Source organism: Mytilus californianus, unplaced genomic scaffold, assembly GCF_021869535.1.
Source record: "Mytilus californianus isolate M0D057914Y unplaced genomic scaffold, xbMytCali1.0.p SCAF_7, whole genome shotgun sequence".
In the NCBI taxonomy this organism is placed as follows: domain Eukaryota; kingdom Metazoa; phylum Mollusca; class Bivalvia; order Mytilida; family Mytilidae; genus Mytilus; species Mytilus californianus.
The window spans coordinates 46,242,183-46,261,906 of NW_026262723.1; the positions used below are offsets into that span (position 1 = coordinate 46,242,183).

Consider the following 19,724-nt stretch of genomic DNA (forward strand, 5'->3'; position numbering starts at 1 on the left):
ACATTCACTGAACTGCAGGCTCCTGATTTGAGACAGGCACACAAAGAATGTGGCATACCCATATATTCTGAAAAGCCGTTTGCAAAAAAAAAAATGTACATTACATTGTCTTATTCATTTCAATGAATTATTTTCATAATACAAGATGTAGCATTTTGAGCAAAGAGTGAATTCATATTGGAAATTCACTGTCAACTTAAGGATTTATTGTTGGTGTTTCATTCACCTGAGCAAAATTCGTTTTGCATGGTTGTCCAAATGCATATGTCTGTAACAATTTATCTGTTGAAGACTTTAGGGGGAAAATCTTATTGTCTTGCTGTCAAAGGTTAGGAAATCAATACATTTTCAAACCCTTAAAAAAACATTGTGATTCTAAACTGCTGTCAAACAAGGCAACCACCATTTCTAGTAGCAAGAAATGAAATTTAAAAAAACAATGGAATAATTTTGATGATAAACCCACAAAGGACCAGTTTAGATAGGTATAATAGAATTATTGGCTTATAAATTGCTGTCTTGATAAAGACATAGATAAGCTATTTTGATCTATTTTTGTCTTGCCTGTCGCAGAAAGCAAGACATAGGGATTGCTTTTCCGGCTGCGGCTGCAACTACGGCTTCAAAAATTGTTAAGTTTTCTGATGAAGTTAGTTGGATAGGAACTACTTGTGATAGATCATTGATATTTAATATAAAGTTGCATTACTATCAGTACATATCAGTTTGATGACTATTTTGAGGCCCTGCCCTCTAGGTAATGAACCAGTGACTTTGAATTAATTAGCAATTTTAAATGTAAAGTTTTCTGCTTAAGTAAGTTTGATAGGAACTACTTGTGATAGATCATTGATATTTAACATAAAGTCGCATTTCTATCAGTACATATCAGTTTGATGACTATTTTGAGGCCCTGCCCACTAGGTCATAGACTAGTGACTTTGAATTAATTAGCAATTTTCAATGTTTTGTTTTTCTGCTTAAGTTAGTTTGATAAGAACTACTTGTGATAGATCATTGATATTTAAAACAAAGTTGCATTACCATCGGTACATATCAGTTTGACAATTATTTTGAGGCCCTGCCCCTAGGTCATGATCCAGTGACTTTGAATTAATTAGCAATTTTCAATGTTAAGTTTTCTGCTTAAGTTAGTTTGATAGGTTCTATTTGTGATAGATCAATGATATTTTGTATGAAGTCGCATTACTATCTGATTATTTTGAGGCTCTGCCCCCTAGGTCATGGTTCATAGACTTTGAATCAATTAGTAATTTTCAATGTTAAGTTTCCTGCTTAAGTAAGTTTGATAGGATGTACATGTGATAGATCAATGATATTTTGTATGAAGTTGCATTACTATCAGTTTGACGACTATTCTGAGGCCCTGCCCATTAGATAATGGTCTAGTGACTGAATTAGTAAACCATGTTACTGTCCATCAGATTGTCTATTTCTGAATTTTATGCCAACAGGCCAGACATATCTCTGTGTCAACAATTTATTAAAATAATTTTGACAATTGGGTTGTGTGCTATCTTTGATTGATATTGAGCTGTTTGATGAAATGGGTTAGCTCAGTGAATATAGATAATATGTTATTGTTTTCTTTTGTTTTCAGTACAATGTAGTCCCACCATTACAACCCAAAAAACATCTCCAATACAAAAATCTGTTGGTGATACAGTATGGATGTTATGTCAGATCAAAGATCTTAATAATGAAGTTGTAAGTAATTTAGATGTCAAAATCAAAAGTTGAAAATGTTAATTCTCCTTTAGTTGCCATTTATATATGTTACAACATTTCTTCGCTCAAGATAGTTTTAATAAATTTTCAACAGACAACCTTTAGAGAAATAATGTTACTCGTAGGCAAAGAGTCAGATTATGTTTCTCCCATGTTTTTCAGTCTTTCTTGTTTAAAACCCTATTAATACATAGGACAAAAATGGTGTCTCAATTTGGCTACAAATCTAGCATGAATACTGAACAAATACTTATACAGATAGAAGTGTAAGAGAAGACAGATGTTTTCAAAAGATCATGATGATTTCTAAATTTGGTGAGACTTTTTATCTGGCAGGAAAAGAATGTATATCGAAAATATGCAAATTTTATTATTTTCTGTATCTCTGTTTTCCTCTAGTCATGCTAGTAATGAATGAAAATGATGTTAAGTTTTTGTTCTGAGGTAGATCTCAGAAAAATATGAATATATATAATTATGACTTAAAATTGATGGTGACGAGATTGTTACAGGTGTTATGGAAATTTGTTGACCACAGTAAGTTCATAGCAAGGGGAGACAAGTTACAAGTCAGTGACGTGAATCATTATAAAATTGAGGTATTACAAGGAGAAACTTCAGGTATGTAATAATATTGAGAAAGGCAATGATTGTATATTGTATTGTCTGCATACAGGCATCTTAAAAAACAGCTTAATTTTTATCTGCCTGGACAAAATTTTGCAGTCCTTCAGTCATGGTCTATTGCATATTTACATGTTAAAGTTTGTTTTTAGATCAGTTTAAGAGGAACCACAAATAGTAACTCACGGATATTAGCAATGGCATGTTTCATTTCAACCTAGATCATTTAGCATTTTGACCTCAATCATGGTTCATTAACTCCCAAAAGATTTTCATAACATGTAGAAGAGTTACCATTTTGATTTAAACATTTGTATTATACATTACTATCAAAATTATATACAGGCAAGATACATCTCTGTGTCAACAGTTAAAGGTAAAGATTTTCTTCATTTACATATAATGCATCTGTAATCAGGGATTGATAAATGTGGTTTGTTGTTTTTGATTACATCCTTTGGTATCTGGTCCCTCTCTTTATATGAAAATTGTCTTTCATTTACCAGAAAAAAAAAGATATTGCAATATGTTTGTCGAGAAAGTCTTAAGTTTGAATATATATTTGATATTATTAATTTTAAAGATTGAGATATTGCAAAATTCAGCTTTTGTGGGTCTAATCATTTTTATACGGCCGCAAAAAAATTTTGTGGTCGTATATTGGTATGACGTTGGCGTCGTCGTTGACATCGTCCGGTGTCGTCGTCCGAAGACACATTGGTTTTCGCACTCTAACTTTTGTTTAAGTGAATGGATCTTTTTGAAATTTGACCATAAGGTTAAATACCACAAAAGGAAGGTTGGGATTGATTTTGGGGGTTATGGTACCAACAGTTAAGGAATTAGGGGCCAAAAAGGGGCCAAAAATAAGCATTTTCTAGTTTCCAGACAATAACTGTGGAACGGTGTATGGATCTCTCTGAAATTATACTACAAGTTTCCATACCACAAAGGGATCGTTAGGATTTGCTTTGGGGGGTTATGGCTCAAACCGTTTAGGAATTAGGGGCAAAAAAGGGGGAAAAACAAGGTTGTCCTGGTTAATGGACAAATACTTTAGTACAAAACATAATTTAAAGCAGTGTAAGGGAGATAAATCAAATATATCATTGAAATTATCTCCCTTACACTGCTATTAAATTATGTATAAAGTAAATGTATTTATAAAGGTTACTCGGGGACACGTGTATTTGTTTACTTTAAGCACGTGTGTTCAAATCAAAACATGTTTAATTTGATTGGACAAACAGTAAGTTATTACCGGTTAAGGTAATATCAATCATGATAACTTCATGCTAGAATTTAAGCGCTAAATTATAGTATTATAGTCTAGAATTGTCATTCGAGGTTCGCCTATCCGACAGTACTGTATCGTTTTCGTAAATTGTCAACTGGTAAAATGTCCGAATCGTCTCAACGTCTAGAATTGAACGAAGACCTACTACTTGCAGGAGATATACCGCAACCTAAGATTCCTACAGCAGCTGATAAGTCGTCTGATTTGGTTGATACCGTAGAGCTTTTCAAGACTATCTTAGACAGCAAATTAGGTGAGTTGAAGTCAGAACTCATCCAAGAGCAAGAGAGCCTTAAGAGAAAGATTAAGGAAGACGTCACTTTAAAGTTCAAGGGTAAAGGTAACAGAATCCAATACACTTTTAATGAGGAATTATTAGAAACTGTAAACAAACTGTCCAAAATCATCCCTTCCTCTAATACGCAAGCCTATAGATTAGTTCTTGATCTTACAGATAAGCTTAGAGGCCGTATTAAGAAAATTCGCATAGCTGATTCTTCCCCTGCTGGATGGGGAACCGTAAAGGAATATGAAGCCAATGCCGTGGCTTCAGATTCTGAAGATGAGAAAAAGATACGCCAAGCTGAGACCAGAGCTATCCGTACCTCTAAGGAGAAGTCTAAATCTCGCCAGCAACCTTACCCTAAGAATCCGCCTCGTCAACAACCTGCAGAATCTTATGGTAACCCTGCTTATGCTCAGCATTATCATCGTACTCAACAGCCGCCCTTTCGTGGGAGCTTCGCAAGGCGTGAGCCTTGCTCACTCGACATGTGCCACTACTGCAAGCAGCAAGGCCACTGGAGAAAGAACTGTCATCTTCTCGCCAGCTTCAGGTCATTCAACACCAACTCCACAACCTACCAAAAGTTGTAAAGTAGAGCCTGCACTTCACTCTTCAGCCATCGTGAATGATAAGTATTTAGATAATGACCAATTTTCAATATGTTTTCACGATAACGATCATATAGAATCTTTTCTAGAACAAGTTCAATATTTGAAAATTGTCAGTCATATGACAATTTTAAAGGGGTGAAAGGTAGATTAGCTAGTCATGTAAAGTATTGGGAAAATATAGGCGCTTTTCCTTTTGTGCCTGATATAATCAAGAATAGTTATGTTATCCAATTTAAAGATACACCTTTTAATATGTATCACACAAATAATAGATCAGCAAGGCAGAATACTGAATTTGTCACAAAGTCAATTGAAGATTTAGTTCAAATAGGTTGCGTAATAAAAGTGCCTTTCCAACCATATGTGGTAAATCCATTGAGTGTTGCTTCTCAAAAGTCCGGTAAGAAACGACTTATTTTAGATATGAGTCAATAGAATAAACACATAAAGCGCGAAAAAATAAAATTCGAGGATTGTAAGATAGCTATACAATATTTTGACAAAAATATGTATCTGTTTAAATTTGACCTTGAATCTGGTTATTTTCACATCGACATCTGCCCACAGCAACAGACTTTCTTAGGTTTTCAGTGGGAAGGCCAATTTTATTGTTACACTGTTTTAGCCTTTGGAATTACTACTGGTCCGTACATTTTTACCAAATATTAAAGGCCACTAGTAAAATTTTGGCGTGAAAACGGTATCGAAGTTGTTTTGTATTTAGATGATGGATTTGGCATGAGTCCAGATGAAAATACATGTAATGAGCAGTCGTCCTTCGTGAAAAGGTCTTTGGTTGATGCTGGTTTCCTTATAAACGAGGAAAAGTCTGTATTTAAACCTGTTACTGAGTTAGAATGGTTGGGAATAGTATGTAACTCGAAAGAATACAAATTGTCTATTACTCAACGTCGAGTTGGCGATTTAATTTCCTCATTGAATGTCATTTCGGCTAATTTTCCTTATATTACAGCTAGATCTTTAGCTCAGGTCTTAGGCAGAATTATTTCTATGACTCCCGTAATCGGAAATGTGGCTAGAATCATGTCAAAGTTCTGTTACATGGAAATTGAAAGTAGAATCGGGTGGGATAATCCCATTTCAGGGTATAAACCCGTCGAAGTTTTATCAGAATTAAAGTTCTGGTTAGAAAATGTCACTCTGATTAACTGTCGTAAATTAAGTCACTACAGTAAATCGTCTGCTGATATATACTCAGATGCTAGTAATATCGCGGCCGGTGCATATACCGTTGAATTAGAAAATAAGATTTTCCATAAGATGTGGACATGTAGTGAAATGGTGCAAAGTTCCACCTGGAGAGAGCTTAAAGCAATAGAGTTAGCCCTATTTTCTTTTAAAAATAGTTTCACGGGAAAAAACTATAAAGTGGTTTACTGACAATCAAAATTGCGTCAAAATTGTTAATTCGGGAAGTATAAAAGAAAATCTTCATATTATAGCAAAATAGATTTTTTCATTTTGCATTCAGAAAGGAATATCAATTAATATTCAATGGATTCCCAGAAAAGAAAATGAAAAGGCTGATTATATCAGTAAAATGGTTGACTTCGAGGACTGGGGAGTCACACATATATTTTTCATTTTTTTAAATGATATGTGGGGTCCTTATTCGATTGACAGATTTGCTAGTGTCGAAAATAGAAAAGTTTTGAGATTTAATTCCTTATTTTGGCAACCTGATTCTGAAGCAGTTGATGCGTTCTCTCAAGTTTGGACCAATGAAAATAATTGGCTGGTTCCACCAATTAATCTTGTGATTAGATCGATTAAACACATTATAGCTTGTAAAGCTCGAGGTACGTTAGTTGTGCCTAAGTGGATTTCTGCTGCATTCTGGCCATTGATATTCGATAAACATTTGATTTATCAAGATTACGTAAAATATGTTATAATTGTGTTTTAAAAATACTGATGGAATTTATGAACAAGGTTCTAATAAGAATACGATATTCGGAGTTGAACCGTTTGGTTCGCCAGTTTTGGCTGTTTTGCTAGATGCGTCTTAGACATGGCCCTAATATATGTAAATATATTTTAGCAGGCATGGTTTGTTACATGGCCCTAGTATATGTATATATATATTGTAGCAGGCATGGTTTTTTATGTTGACATGGCCCTAGTATCGGTAATGATATTGTAGCAGGCATGGTCAGTTGTTTTACAGTACGTGGCCCTAGTATCTATAATGATATTGTAGCTGGCGTGGTAATATTGAATATATATATATTATTTTACTCTGTGTATAGATATTTGAAATATGCGAATAATTCGTTCTCTGTATATGTATTTAAAATGTTATTGCAATTTTACGTTTTTCAGATATTTTTTCAGTAGGACAGTGGTCAGAGTTTAATTTACAAGTTGCCTCTAATAATGAGCTGAGCAGTTTGTTCAACCAGTTACCAGATTTCCTTCTTTCATCCAAGGCTGATAGTACTCAGAAGAAATATAGATATGCCTTCAATTCATAGTGTAAGATGACTAGTCAATATTCTTTTTCACCATTGCCGGCATCTCATTTGTATATTTCTTTATATTTAATTCATTTGTCTGAAACTGCAAAATCTGTTTCTAAATTAAATGATGCTTTTTACGCCATAAAATGGGCACACAAATTAGCTGGCGTTGCTGATCCCAGTGAAAATAATCTAGTTGCATCTGTATTGAAGGGGCTCATAGAAAAATAGGTCATTCAGTTATTAAAAAAGAACCTATCACACCACATATTTTGAAAAATATTGTATGTAAATATGCTAATAATACTTGTAATTTAAAAGATGTAAGAATAGTATGTATGTGTTTATTAGCCTATGCTGGTTTTTTAAGATTCTCCGAGTTAGCTAACTTGAGAAGGTCTGATATACAGTTTTTCCCTACTTACCTTACACTTTATTTAGTCAAGAGTAAAACTGATGTATATAGGGAAGGGAAAGATGTTGTCATTTCAAAAACAGGGAATGTTACATGCCCGGTAGATGTACTTCAGCGTTATCTAAAGTTAGCTAACATTCCGGAAGAATCTAATGAATTCATTTTTAGATCAATTTGTTATTGTAAATCTTTGAACATATACAAACTTAGAAAGACTAGTCATATTTCCTACACTAGAGCCAGAGAGTTATTGTTATCAGCACTTGACAGTTTAGGTCTTGATAAAAGACAGTTTGGCTTACATAGTTTGAGGTCAGGAGAAGCTACTGCCGCGGCAGAAGTTGGAATAGATGATCGATTGTTTAAGAAACACGGGAGATGGAAAAGTGATAAAGCCAAAGATGGCTATGTTAAAGAGAGTATACAAAACAGATTGTCAGTCTCAAAACATTTAGGCTTGTAATATTTTATTACTATTTTCTATTTTCATTTATTTATTTATATATTTTTTTTCTATTTTTTATTTGTCCCTTTCTTTATCATTCGAAGCTTTCTGTGCTGTCGGGGCGAGCTGATAACCAAATAACGGTGTTGAGTTTTTCTTTATAAATGATTTATGTTCGTTTGAAGTATTGAATAAGAACATAAATGTATTTATAAAGGTTACTCGGGGACACGTGTATTTGTTTACTTTAAGCACGTGTGTTCAAATCAAAACATGTTTAATTTGATTGGACAAACAGTAAGTTATTACCGGTTAAGGTAATATCAATCATGATAACTTCATGCTAGAATTTAAGCGCTAAATTATAGTATTATAGTCTAGAATTGTCATTCGAGGTTCGCCTATCCGACAGTACCTGTATCGTTTCCCACCCACCCACCCTTTCAAGACTTCATAGGAAAGTACATAGTATGTTATGTAGTAAATAGTATATATGATATGTAATACTGTAAAAATTTTGTTCTTCAACTTATAGAATACTTTTCTATTGTAGATTGTGTTTATATGTGATGGCAGCGGTCAATGACAGCAAATTAGACATTTGTGTTTTTATTTGTAATAAAATAAGCTTTCTGTGCTGTCGGGGCGAGCTGATAACCAAATAACGGTGTTGAGTTTTTCTTTATAAATGATTTATGTTCGTTTGAAGTATTGAATAAGAACATAATGGTTAATGAACAATAAAGATAATTTAAAACAGTGTAAGTGAGGTAATCCAAATACAACGTTTTGGTTACTTCCCTTACACTGCTTTTAAATTATGTTTAAAGAAATGCATATTTATAAAGGAAGACCAGTAAAAATATCTGCAAATGTTGCATCTTTTTTTTTACAAAAAAATCCATATGAAAGATTTGACACTATATTATTAATTCTATTATAAAATAGATTAAGTTAGCACTATGGTAAATTTAAATGGGTAATAATGGTTGCCAACTCCATTGGAAATTTGAATTGAGATTATGACCATATCTTGAGGGAAAGAATTTTTTTGGGGAAAAAAGGGGGGGGGGATAAAAAGAAATTGTGGGGGGTCAATTTTTTCTCATTTCAGATTTCAGAAATTAAAAAGAATTATTCTTCAAAAAATATTTTTTTTTCAAATTTCAAATATTGAAAAATTTCAAGAAGTAATCTTTAATTGCACAGTATGGCGCATTAGATTTGTAAAATCTTTGATCACATTTATTTATTTGTTATGCCGAATCTAACAATGTATTTAGATTTTTAATTTTGGGTCCAGTTTTCAAATTGGTCTACATTAAGGTCCAAAGGGTCCAAAATTAAACTTTGTTTGATTTTAGCAAAAATTGAATATATGAGGTTCTTTGATATGCTGAATCTAAACATGTAATTAGATTTTTGATTTTTGGCCCAGTTTTCAAGTTGGTCCAAATTGGGGTCCAAAATTAAACTTTGTTTGATTTCAACAAAAATTGAATATATGGGGTTCTTTGATATGCTGAATCTAACCGTGTATTTAGATTTTTTATTTGTGGACCCCGTTATCAAATTGGTTCATATTGAGGTCAAAAGGGTCCAAAATTAAACTTAGTTTGATTTTAACAAAAATTGAATTCTTGGGGTTCTTTGACATGCTGAATCTAAACATGTGTTTAGATTTTTGATTATGGGCCCAGTTTTCAAGTTGGTCCAAGATAGGGTCCAGTATTTAAACTTTGTTTGATTTCAACAAAAATTGAATATATGGGGTTCTTTGATATGCTGAATCTAAACATGTATTTAGATTTTTTATTATGGGCCCAGTTTTCAAGTTGGTCCAAATTGGGATCCAAAATAAAACTTTGTTTGATTTCAACAAAAATTTAATATATGAGGTTCTTTGATATGCTGAATCTAACCATGTATTTAGATTTTTTATTTGTGGGCCCAGCTATCAAATTGGTTCATATTGAGGTCAAAAGGGTCCAAAATTAAACTTTGTTTGATTTCAACAAAAATTGAATATATGGGGTTCTTTGATATGCTGAATCTAAACATGTATTTAGATTTTTTATTATGGGCCCAGTTTTCAAGTTGGTCCAAATTGGGGTCCAAAATTAAACTTTGTTTGATTTCAACAAAAATTGAATATATGGGGTTCTTTGATATGCTGAATCTAAACATGTGTTTAGATTTTTGATTATGGGCCCAGTTTTCAAGTTGGTCCAAGTTGGGGTCCAAAATTAAACTTTGTTTGATTTCAACAAAAATTGAATATATGGGGTTCTTTGATATGCTGAATCTAAACATGTATTTAGATTTTAGATTTTTGGCCCAGTTTTCAAGTTGGTCCAAATTGAGGTCCAAAATTAAACTTTGTTTGATTTCAACAAAAATTGAATATATGGGGTTCTTTGATATGCTGAATCTTACCATGTATTTAGATTTTTTATTTGTGGGCCCGCTATCAAATTGGTTCATATTGAGGTCAAAAGGGTCCAAAATTAAACTTTGTTTGATTTCATCAAAAATTGAATTATTGGGGTTCTTTGATATGCCAAATCTAACCGTGTATTTAGATTTTTAATTTTGGGTCCTGTTTTTTAAATTGGTCTACATTAAGGTCCAAAGGGTCCAAAATTAAACTTAGTTTGATTTTAACAAAAATTGAATTTTTGGGGTTCTTTGATATGCTGAATCTAAACATGTGTTTAGATTTTTGATTATGGGACCAGTTTTCAAGTTGGTCCAAGTTGGGGTCCAAAATTAAACTTTGTTTGATTTCAACAAAAATTGAATATATGGGGTTCTTTGATATGCTGAATCTAAACATGTATTTAGATTTTAGATTTTTGGCCCAGTTTTCAAGTTGGTCCAAATTGGGGTCCAAAATTAAACTTTGTTTGATTTCAACAAAAATTGAATATATGGGGTTCTTTGATATGCTGAATCTTACCATGTATTTAGATTTTTTATTTGTGGGCCCGCTATCAAATTGGTTCATATTGAGGTCAAAAGGGTCCAAAATTAAACTTTGTTTGATTTCGTCAAAAATTGAATTATTGGGGTTCTTTGATATGCCAAATCTAACCGTGTTTTTCGATTTTTAATTTGGCTCCTGTTTTTTAAATTGGTCTTCATTGAGGTCCAAAGGGTCCAAAATTAAACTTAGTTTGATTTTAACAAAAATTGAATTCTTGGGGTTCTTTGATATGCTGAATCTAAACATGTGTTTAGATTTTGGTTATGGGCCCAGTTTTCAAGTTGGTCCAAGTTGGGGTCCAAAATTAAACTTTTTTGATTTCAACAAAAATTGAATATATTGGGTTCTTTGATATGCTGAATCTAACCATAAATTTAGATTTTTTATTTGTGGGCCGCGCTATCAAATTGGTTCATATTGAGGTCAAAAGGGTCCAAAATTAAACTTTGTTTGATTTCATCAAAAATTGAATTATTGGGGTTCTTTGATATTCCAAATCTAACCGTGTATTTAGATTTTTAATTTTAAGTCCCGTTTTTTAAATTGGTCTACATTAAGGTCCAAAGGGTCCAAAATTAAACTTAGTTTGATTTTAACAAAAATTGAATTCTTGGGGTTCTTTGATATGCTGAATCTAAACATGTGTTTAGATTTTTGATTATGGGCCCAGTTTTCAAGTTTGTCCAAGTTGGGGTCCAAAATTAAACTTTGTTTGATTTTAACAAAAATTGAATATATGGGGTTCTTTGATAAGCTGAATCTAACCATGTATTTTGATTTTGGACATTGGACCATAATAGGTAAATTAAAAAAATTCAAGTTCTTAGACCACATTCTTTCTGTGTCAGAAACCTATGCTGTGTCAAATATTTAATAACAATCCAAATTCAGAGCTGTATCAAGCTTGAATGTTGTGTCCATACTTGCGCTAACTGTTCAGGGTTCGACCTCTGCGGTCGTATCAAGCTGCGCCCCAGCGAAGCATTTTATTTTAGTAATAAATGAAAGTAATTTTGTCTTGAGTATCAATTAGAAATAACAACATCATGAAAGTCAGATTTTCTTCTCCAATAATAATCCGTTGTTTTGGTTTCAATTCCTTCCATCGGAGTGCAGAGTTTCCATAACTTTACTTCTTGGTTAGAATTTCTGGCTGATAGTAACTTATGTGTGCATGCATAGTTTTGTTACCTAAGGTGTACGCCTATTTTCAAAAATATATATATATATGTTAGCGGCAATAAGTGAAATTAGGCATTAAGCTTAAATCCTAGGCAATAAGCTAACAACTAGGCATTAAGTTATTGCCTGAAATTTCCAGGCATTAAGCTTATTTCCTGAAATCTGATGATGATAATTCAACCTATTGCCAAACATCATTTCAGGCAATAAGTTAATTTGGTGATTTTTGTTTATCTTCCAAATACATGTTAATTCAGTGAAATATTCTTGATGAATAATATTTCAAAAATTATATTCCAAAAATTAATATAAACCAGAGACATATGTCTCTGTATAAACTGATTTAAAAGATATTCATCTTTTAGTATTTTTTAGTATTTACTCTTATTTCTTTGTGGTATTGCTCTTCAATGGACTGGTCGAGCCATTTTGAGCTGGTCAAAATAGACAACTGAAGATATGAAATTTTGCCAGTCACATCATCTTTCCATCTGTTTTACCGTATTGGATATGTAAATTTTCTTAAATACCCATCTGAACTTTTCATTTCTTAATCTGGATTATTAGCATTTAAGAAACCAAAAAATCTTGAATTTTTGCAGAATATACCGGTACATTTGAATCAGGGAAAACAAAGATCATATACCCATGGCAAAAGTATAATGATCATTTGACAAAGATTAAACTTTCTAATCAGAAAATAAGGCAATTATAGACTATTACAATTTAAAATGGTACGACAATATTTTTACCATAATGCAACATTTATGGTTTGAAAGACTGGTAACTAAAGTAAAAGAGAAGGATGAGGTAAATTTCAAAGTTTATGTTTTTCTAGAGGAACTGTATGGTATTTTGTGATAAACACATAAGAAAAATGTCAAAGCGGCCTATTATTATCAGAGACTGTACGTAGAATTAAACAACCTATATGGCTTTGCAAACATTTTTCATGGTTCCATTGTACCATTTCTTCCATTTTGTGAAAATTGTAACATGATAAAATGTGCATAGGGAAGGGAGTAGTAATAGAACCCGTTTTATCCAAAGAGTTTTGCAGAAGAAGACAGGTTGATTTAATCGATTTACAATCAAAGTGAGATGGAAACTATCGTTTCTTATGGTGTACCAAGATCACCTAAAACACATATTTCTAAAGCTCTTACGTCAAAAAGTGCTTCAAAAGTGGCTTCTAATTTAGTTTATGTTTTCACAATATTTGATGTGCCACATAAACAGCTAAGTGACAAAGGTCATGAATTTACAGCTAAGGTTATATCTGAATTAATGCTAATGTGGCCTGAACTAGTTATTGTTCATGGGAAGCCAATACATCTCCAATCACAGGGTAGTATTGAGTGGTCATACCGAAATATTCATGACATTTTTACTGCATGAATGAGGAACAACGAGGTAACAGTGGTCAATTGGAATCAAATTCGTCCATATACAAAGGAATTCTGCTCTACACAAAGGTATTGGACGATCACCAGGTACAAATGATAGAAAAAATTAAAACTATGAAATACTCTGTGTCACAGCTCCGCACCAATTAGTAACTAGTAAATTTCAAAACAAATTTTCTATCAATATTAAAATAAGGAGATTTAGTACGATTGCCAATGAGACAACTATCCAACAAGTTTACAAACATTTTAAGAGGTTTATTCAATGTGTTTTGATATCAATATTTTACTTATGGTTTTATTTCATGTTATTGACCTTCAAACTTCAGTTCTTATTACTTTATTATGTACAAAATTTATTTTAACTTTGAATAAATTTCTTTTAATTTACTCTCATTTTATACGACCGCAAAAAATTTTGGTTTCCGGACACTAACTTTAGTAAATGTAAATAGAAATCTATGAAATTGAAACACAAGGTTTATAACCACAAAAGGAAGGTTGGGATTGATTTTGGGGGTTATAGTCCTAACAGTTTAGGAATTAGGGGCCAAAAAGGGGCCCAAATAAGCATTTTTCTAGTTTCCAGACAATAACTTGTGGAACAGTGTATGGATCTCTCTGAAATTATACCACAAGTTTCCATACCACAAAGGGATGGTTAGGATTGGCTTTGGGTGGGGTTATGGCTCAAACCGTTTAGGAATTAGGGGCAAAGAAGGGGGGAAAACAAGGGTTTCCTGGTTAATGGACAATTAAAAAAAGTACAATGTTAAGTTTGGATTACCTCCCTTACACTGCTTTTAAATTATGTATAAAGAAATGTTGTATTGTCTTGGTCTTGAGGTGATTAGCTGTCAATTTATTTTTAGAAGTTACTATTTAAAAATGCTGATTAAGGAATATTTAATATATTAATTTTAGCCATGATAATTATGTCATATGTCATTTTCTATTTTAAGACTTTTATGATGTATTTAAATGGGTAATTATGGTTGCAAACTCCATTTGGAAATTTGAATTGAGATTTTGACCATATCTTGAGGTAAAGAATTTTTTTTTGGAAAAGGGGGGGGGGGGGGGGAAAGAAATTGTGAGGGGGGACAATTTTTTTCTCATTTCCGATTTCAGAAATTAAAAAGAAAATTTCTTCAAATATTTTTTTTTTTTGGAAAAAAAAGGGGGGGTGGGGGGGTAAAAATTGTTTTTAATTATTTTTTTTCGGGGGGGGGAGGGGGGGGTCAAATCGCTAAAGCAAAGTGTATTGCACAAAAGCAAAAAAAGAGGGGGGGGGGGGGGTAAAAAAAAATTTTTTTTTTTTTGGGGGGGGGGGGTCATTTTGCACTAGCATAGTGTATTGCACAAAAGCAAAAAATTGAATATAAATTCAAATCTTATAACCAATTCTAAGTTCTTTGACTACAGTTATTCTGTGTCAGAAACCTATTATGTGTCAAATATTTAATTACAATCCAAATTAAGACCTGTATCAAGCACGAATATTGTGTCCATTTTTGCCCCAACTGTTCAGGGTTGGACCTCTGTGGTCGTATCCAGCTGCGCTCGGCGAAGCAATTTATCATTTTAGGCATTAACATTAATGCCTGGACATAATTTTCAGGATTTAAGTTTAAATCCTAGGATTTAGTAGTAATGCCTCACATTATTTAGGCAATAGACTTACTGCCTAGGCGTTAGCTTATTGCCTAGGATTTAAGCTTAATAGATATAGTAAGATGTGGGATGAGTGCCAATGAGACAACTCTCCATCCAAGTTACAATTTATAAAAGTAATGCCTAATTTCACTTATTGCCACTAACATATATATATCTTATATTTTTCTATGACAATGCATTATTAAATTGAATTTATGATTCAAATGTCATAATTATAAATATGATATGATGCTTAAACTTTATAATTTCTTATTTTTGTGTAGACTTTTTTCTTAATTTGAATTTAATTGCAAAGATCTAGTATGATGAACTTTATATAATTTTTATTTTTTCATTTTTCCAGATGCACCAGCTTCCTATATTCTCCATATATTTAACATACAAACAGATGATCAAGGATATTATGAGTGTTCTGTTGATAAAACAAACCAGACCTTAACATACCAGCTTCAGATCATAGGTAAAGTAAATTAAATTATGTTATAAATTGCACATTTTTATACGACCACAGGTAGTATTAATTATGTTATGGTATTGTCTGCGTCTGAAGACATTTTGGTTCGCAGATAATAACTTGAGTATAAGTTCATGGATCTCTTTGAAATTTTAGCACAAGGTTCCATACCAGTAAAGGATGGTTGGGATTGTTTTTGGGGGCTATTGTCCTTGCGGTTTTGTAATTAAGGGCCAAAAAAGGTCAGTTTTACTGGTTCATGGAAAATAAATGGGTTCGCAGACAATCACTTTAGTGTAAGCAGATGTAAGAAGATGTGGTATGAGTGCCAATGAGACAACTCTCCATCCAAGTCACAATTTCTAAAAGTAAACCATTATAGGTCAAAGTACGGTCTTCAACACGCAACCTTGTGGATAATCATTCAAACGGAAAACCAACAGTCTAATTTATATAGTGTATGGATGTGCAAGAAATTTTAGTACAAGGTTCCATACCACAATAGGAAGGTTGGAATTAATTTTGGGGGGTTATTGTCAAAGCGGTTTAGGAATTAGGGGCCAAAAAGGGTCTAACAAAAACAATTTTTTGTCAAGTTCACAGACAATAACTTGAGTATGAGTATACGGATCTCTATTGAATTTGAGCACAAGGTTCCATACCACAATAGGTTGGTTGGGATTGATTTTTGGGGTTATTGTCTTAGCTGTTTAGGAATTAGGGGCCAAAAAAGGGTTTAACAAAAACAATTTTTTTGTCAGGTTCACAGACAATAACTTGAGTATAAGTGTATGGATCTCTATTAAATTTTAGCACAAGGTTCCATAACACAATAGGAAGGTTGGGATTTATTTTGGGGGTTATTGTCATAGCTGTTGAGGAATTAGGGGCCAAAAACAAGCATTTTTCATGTTTCAGGACAATAATTGGTGTATAAGAGTATAGATTTCTATGAAATTTGACCACAAGGTTCCATACTTCAAAAGGAAAGTTGAGAATGATTTTTCGAGGGTCATGGCCCATACCTTTTAATAATTAGGGGTCGAAAAGGGGCAGAAAACAACTATTTTTAGCTCACCTGACCTGAAAGGTCAAGTGAGCTTTTCTCATCACTTTGCGTCCGTCGTCCGTAAACTTTTACAAAAATCTTCTCCTCTGAAACTACTGGGCCAAATTTGACCAAACTTGGCCACAATCATCATTGGGGTATCTAGTTTAAAAAATGTGTCTGGTGACCCAGCCAACCAACCAAGATGGCCACCATGGCTAAAAATAGAACATAGGGGTAAAATGTAGATTTTGGCTTATATCTCTGAAACCAAAGCATTTAGAGCAAATCTGACATGGGGTAAAATTGTTTATCAGGTCAAGATCTATCTGCCCTGAAATTTTCAGATGAATCGGGACAACCCGTTGTTGGGTTGCTGCCCCTGAATTGGTAATTTTAAGGAAATTTTTCCGTTTTTGGTTATTATCTTGAATATTATTATAGATAGAGATAAACTGTAAACAGCAATAATGTTCAGCAAAGTAAGATCTACAAATAAGTCAACATGACCAAAATGGTCAGTTGACCCCTTAAGGAGTAATTGCCCATTATAGTCAATTTTTAACCATTTTTCGTAAATTTTTGTAATCTTTTACAAAAATCTTCTCCTCTGAAACTACTGAGACAAATTTAACCAAACTTGTCCACAATCATCATTAGGGTATATAGTTTAAAATTGTGTCCGATGACCCCGCCTGCGAACCAAGATGGCCGACATGGCTAAAAAATAGTACATAGGGGTAAAATGCAGTTTTTGGCTCATATCTCTGAAACCAAAGCATTTAGAACAAATCTGATGAGGATAAAATTGTTCATTAGGTCAAGATCTATCTGCCCTGAAATTTTCAGACCCTTCAGGCAACACGTTGTTGGGTTGCTGCCCCTGAATTGGTAATTTTAAGAAAATTTTGCAGCTTTTGGTTATTATCTTGAATATTATTATAGATAGAGATAAACTGTAAACGGCAATAATGTACAGCAAAGTTAGATCTACAAATAAGGCAACATGACCAAAATTGTCAATTGACCCCTTAAGGAGTTAATGCCCTTTATAGTCAATTTTTTACAATTTTCATAAATTTTGTAAATTTTTGTAAATTTTTACAAAGTATTTTCCACTGTAACTACCGGGCCAAGTTCATTATAGATAGAGATAATAGTAAGGAGCAAGAATGTTCAGTAAAGTAAGATCTACAAACACATCACCATCACCAAAACACAATTTTGTCATGAATCCATCTGTGTCCTTTGTTTAATATGCACATAGACCAAGGTGAGCGACACAGGCTCTTAAGAGCCTCTAGTTCTGGTTTGCAGGCAATAACTTGAGAAGTGTATGGATTTCTATTCAATTTTAGCACAAGGTTCAATACCACAATATTAAGGTTGGGGTTTATTTTTGGGGTTATTATATTAGCTGTTTAGGAATTAGGGGCCAAAAAGAGCCTAACAAAAACAATTATTTGTCTGGTTCACAGACAATATCTTGAGTATAACTGTATAGATCTGTATTAAATTTAAGCACAAGGTTCCATTCCACAATAGGAAGGTTGGGATTTATTGGGGGGGGGGGGGGGGGTTATTGTTGTAGCTGTTTAGTAATTTAAGGACCAAAAAAGGGGTCAAAAACAAGCATTTTTCATGTTTCAGGACACTAATTTGTGTATTAAGAGTATGGATTTCTATGAAATTTTACTACAAGGTTCCATACTTCAAAAGGAAAGTTGGGATTGATTTTAGGGGTCATGCATATGGTCCAAACTGTTTAATAATAAGAGGCTGAAAAGGGGCCAAAAAACTAGGATTTTCTGTTTTCTAGACAATAACTTGAGTATAAGTCTATTTATTGCTATTTAATTGTGCCTCAAGGTGTTATGACCCTATTGGTTTTAGTTTAAAGGGGCCAAAACCAATACTTTGTATAAATTGCATATTTTTTTAGCAATTTCAATGGGGTTTAGTTCAAAAGTCTTGAATTCTTGGGAGTCTTTAATATGCTGAATCTAATTGGATATTTAATATTTGGATTTTAGGGTCTGTTTTTGAAATGATTCATATTAAGGTCCAAAGGGTCCAAAATTAAACTTTGTTTGGTTTCTTTAAAAATGAAATTATTTTTGTTCCTTGATATGCTGAATCTAATTGTTTTTTTTAATTTTGAAGCCTGTCTTCAAATTGGTCCACATTATGGTCCAAAGGGTCCAAAATACAACTTTTTTGGATTTGAACAAAAAAATGGATTGGTTCTTTGATATGCTGAATCTATGCGTGTATTTAGATTTTTGATTTGGGGCATGGTCGGCCCACATTAAGCATGTTAAGGTCCAAAGGGTCCAAAATTAAACTTTGTTTGATTTAAAAAAAAAATGGTTGGGGTTCTTTGATATGCTGAATCTAAGTGGTATTTAGATATTTGATTTTGGGCACAGTATTCAAGATGGTCCAAACTGGGGTCCAAAATTGAACATTGTTTGATTTCATCAAAAATTAAATAGTTTGTGTTATTTGATATGGTCAATCCAACGGTATTTTAGATTTTTTGATTTTGTGCTTGGTTTTCAACGTTGGTCCAAATTTGGGTCCAAAATTAAACTTTGTTTTTTTGGGATAATATAATGGTATGATGTTGTCGTCTGTGTCGTTGTCCGAAGACACATTGGTTTCCGGACAATAACTTTAGTTTAAGTGAATGGATCTCTATGAAATTTTTTTAGAAGGTTCAATACCACAAAAGGAAGGTTGGGATTGATTTTGGGGATGATGGTCCCAACCGTTTAAGAATTAGGGGCCCAAAACAAGCATTTTTCTAGTTTCAGGATAATAACTTGTGTATAAGTATTTCGATTGCTCTGAAATTGTACGACAATGTTTAATACCACAAGTAGAAGGTTGGGATTTATTTTAGGGGTTATGGGGCCAACAGTTTTGGAATTTAGGGTCAAAAAGGGGCCAAAAACAAGCATTTTTCTAGTTTCCAGACAATAACTTGTGTGTAAGTGTATGGATCTCTCTAAAATTGTACTACAAGGTTCCATACTACAAAGGAAAGGCTGGGATCGAGTTT

At 33.0% G+C, this 19,724-nt stretch overlaps 1 protein-coding gene across 1 annotated transcript in view; it reads left to right on the forward strand.

The window, feature by feature from the left end:
• Nucleotides 1-19,724, forward strand: part of LOC127709118 (Ig-like and fibronectin type-III domain-containing protein 2) — a 240,951-nt gene that overhangs the window by 35,638 nt on the left and 185,589 nt on the right. Inside the window, exons 3-5 of the mRNA XM_052214467.1 lie at nucleotides 1,622-1,728; nucleotides 2,262-2,370; nucleotides 15,502-15,618. Coding sequence (XP_052070427.1) covers nucleotides 1,622-1,728; nucleotides 2,262-2,370; nucleotides 15,502-15,618 — 333 coding nt within the window. The remainder of the gene's footprint in view (nucleotides 1-1,621; nucleotides 1,729-2,261; nucleotides 2,371-15,501; nucleotides 15,619-19,724) is intronic.